This window comes from Phragmites australis, chromosome 13 (genome assembly GCF_958298935.1).
Source record: "Phragmites australis chromosome 13, lpPhrAust1.1, whole genome shotgun sequence".
In the NCBI taxonomy this organism is placed as follows: Eukaryota; Viridiplantae; Streptophyta; class Magnoliopsida; order Poales; family Poaceae; genus Phragmites; species Phragmites australis.
In genome coordinates, this window is record NC_084933.1 from 16,183,573 (window position 1) to 16,186,536 (window position 2,964).

At 59.5% G+C, this 2,964-nt stretch overlaps 1 protein-coding gene across 1 annotated transcript; it reads left to right on the forward strand.

Moving 5' to 3' along the window:
* Positions 1-510: 510 nt before the first annotated feature.
* On the forward strand, positions 511-2,213 carry LOC133888729 (cytochrome P450 77A4-like). The gene has a single exon (XM_062329071.1). The coding sequence runs from the start codon at positions 584-586 to the stop codon at positions 2,072-2,074; it is 1,491 nt and encodes a 496-aa protein (XP_062185055.1). The 5' UTR covers positions 511-583; the 3' UTR covers positions 2,075-2,213.
* Positions 2,214-2,964: the final 751 nt, after the last annotated feature.

Below are 2,964 nucleotides of genomic sequence, written 5' to 3' on the forward strand. Positions count from 1 at the left end.
GTTGGTACACGAAAATGCGCTAGTGCCATTCTCTCTCGCCCCCCCCCCCCTCCCCCCCATTTTGCACAGTTCAACTCGATGAGCTGCACCCATTCCTGTCATGCCAGCCTCTCTCTAACCCCAGTATCGCCGGTGAATCCAAAAACCCTGAACCTTCACTCTCCCCAAACTCGAAAGTTTTCAGGGCATTGAAGTCTAGGAAACGTACAAAAGAAAACGAGGCACCACCACACCTGCTCGTAGCCGGTACGATAGATACGATACGAAAGAAAACAAAGGAGGACCAGCGTACCGTGACCCGTAAGCTAGAGTTGCCAGCTACCTCCGCGGACCGGCCCGTGCGCAAGTGCAGCCGAGCAGCACGTAGAGAAGCTAGTGAGGTCGGTCAGCTGTGCCGGTGATCGCCATTGAATGTGCCAACCACATTTTCCACCTCCCATTTACTCCGCTAGCTCCACTCCATGCTCCAGCCGGCCATCTCCCCGATCCCACTCCCCGCGGCCGGCCTATCACTCCACTGCACCGGAGTGCTATATCTAGCGGCGGCATACGCGCACTGACTGCTCCAACCAAGAAACAACTCATGCTCGATAGCCCACATCGTCAAGGGCTCGCATTTATCGTCACGTCCATGCCCATGCAACAGCCGACGCGCGGCGCGGGCGCCACCCTTCCCACCGCGATGCCAGCGCCGGCCGCGGACTCGTCGTCGTTCCTGCTGCTTGCCTTCACGGCGGTGGTAGGGAGTGTCGTGCTGGTCGTTGCCGTGGCCATCGCGAGGTACAACCGGAGGCACAGGGGCCTGCGGCTCCCGCCGGGCCCGCCCGGGTGGCCCGTCGTCGGGAACCTCTTCCAGGTGGCCTTCTCCGGGAAGCTCTTCATCCACTACATCCGCGACCTGCTCCGGGAGTACGGGCCCATCCTCACGCTGCGGATGGGGGAGCGCACGATCGTCGTCATCAGCAGCGCCGAGCTCGCGCACGAGGCTTTCGTCGTGAAAAACCGGTTCGTGTTGCGGATGCGCGCCGAGGTTGCAGCGTCACCCGACGGCGCGTCCGTCTGGGTGCTCCGGAACGCGCGCTTCGCCGTGTTCTGCATCCTGCTCGACATGACCTTCGGCCTGCTCGACCTCGATGAGGAGCACATCGTGCATATCGACGCCGTCATGAAGCGCGTGCTGCTCGCCGTCGGCGTTCGTATGGACGACTACCTCCCGTTCCTCCGCCCGTTCTTCTGGCGGCAGCAACGCCGCGCGCTCGCCGTCCGCCGCGAGCAGATCGACACGCTGCTCCCACTCATCAACAGGCGCCGCGCCATCCTCCGCGACATGCAGAGCTCGCCACCCAACCCCAACGTCGCCGCGCCGTTCTCGTACCTCGACTCTGTTCTCGACCTCAACATCGAGGGCCGCGACGTCGTGACCGACGACGAGCTGGTCACCCTCTGCGCGGAGCTGCTAAACGGCGGCACCGACACTACTGCCACCGCGATCGAGTGGGCCATGGCGCGCATCGTGGACAATCCATCCATCCAGGCCCGGCTCCATGAGGAGATCATGCAGCAGGTCGGCGACGCGCGGCCGGTCGACGACAAGGACATAGACAGCATGCCGTACCTGCAGGCCTTCGTGAAGGAGCTCCTCCGGAAGCACCCACCGACGTACTTCGCTCTCACCCACGCCGCCGTTCAGCCGGGGAGCAAGCTCGCCGGCTACGACGTGCCCACGGACGCGAACCTGGACATCTTCCTCCCGACCATCTCCGAGGATCCGAAGCTGTGGGAACGGCCGACGGAGTTCGACCCGGACAGGTTCCTGTCCGGCGGCGAGACGGCGGACATGACGGGGTCGGCGGGGATCCGGATGATCCCGTTCGGCGCGGGGCGGAGGATCTGCCCGGGGTTGGCCATGGGCACGACGCACATCGCGCTGATGGTGGCGCGGATGGTGCAGGCGTTCGAGTGGCGCGCGCACCCGTCGCAGCAGCCGCTGGACTTCAAGGACAAGGTGGAGTTCACGGTGGTGATGGCCCGGCCGCTGCTCGCCACGGTGAAGCCCCGGAACCTCTCGTTCTGATCGAATGCGTGCATGCATGCGCGCGTATCGATCGGCGGTGTGTGCGTGGAAGCACGACATCGTTCGTACGTGCGCACGTTCTTACGTCAGCATGCACATGCACGTCCGTCATGCATGGCCGCCAGCGCTGCATGCCGTCTTGATTTCCGTTGAGCACGCAAAGCTACGTGCACGGCCGGTACTAGCTACCTACTCTTTTATACTTCCAGTCGTTCATGAGTTACGAGCATCCATGTGTCATGTGTGTGCGTCTCTAATCGTGTGTCAGCTGCGGATATAGAGGCTCATCCACCTGATCCGCCCCTGGTGTGTGTAATGTAATAGTAGCATACACCAGAATTCCTACACGTTTGTATGGGGCGTGTACGTACGTACTTCGATATATAAGGATGGATTTTTGTGTTAGTTTCTTGCACGCGTCGGTCGACGACCGTGCACGTTCCTGATTGTTTTCTTGATGTTATCCCGTCCGGATACGGATATGCATGGTACGTGGCTTGGTGGCTCCGTGCATCGCACATGCACGAGTGTCGGTGCCATACTTTTCAGCTACTCGCGTCAAAGCATAGTTACTCGCATAATTCAAGTCAACTTAATCAGTTCCAGGGTACACGTCCTATCGCTCCGTAGAGTCGGAACCATGGGAGTAGATGAATTTGCAATCAGCGACGACCCTACGTAGTCAATCAGCTCATCACAAAAAGCTACATATCCACAGTGGACGACCTTACAAAAAGCTACATATCGCTTAAAACTTGTAGCCTTGAGACGTCGTCCAAATGTAGTGCTCATCATGTGTCGACATCCTTGTCATCATCATAGTATGGTTAGTAAATGCATACAAGGTTGCAAGCTACAGACTCTACAATTAAATGCTAGCTAGCTGCTAT

Bases quoted from the DNA above. Each gene is read 5' to 3' on its own strand.
- LOC133888729 (XM_062329071.1), top strand. From the start codon at position 584: ATGCTCGATAGCCCACATCGTCAAGGGCTCGCATTTATCGTCACGTCC.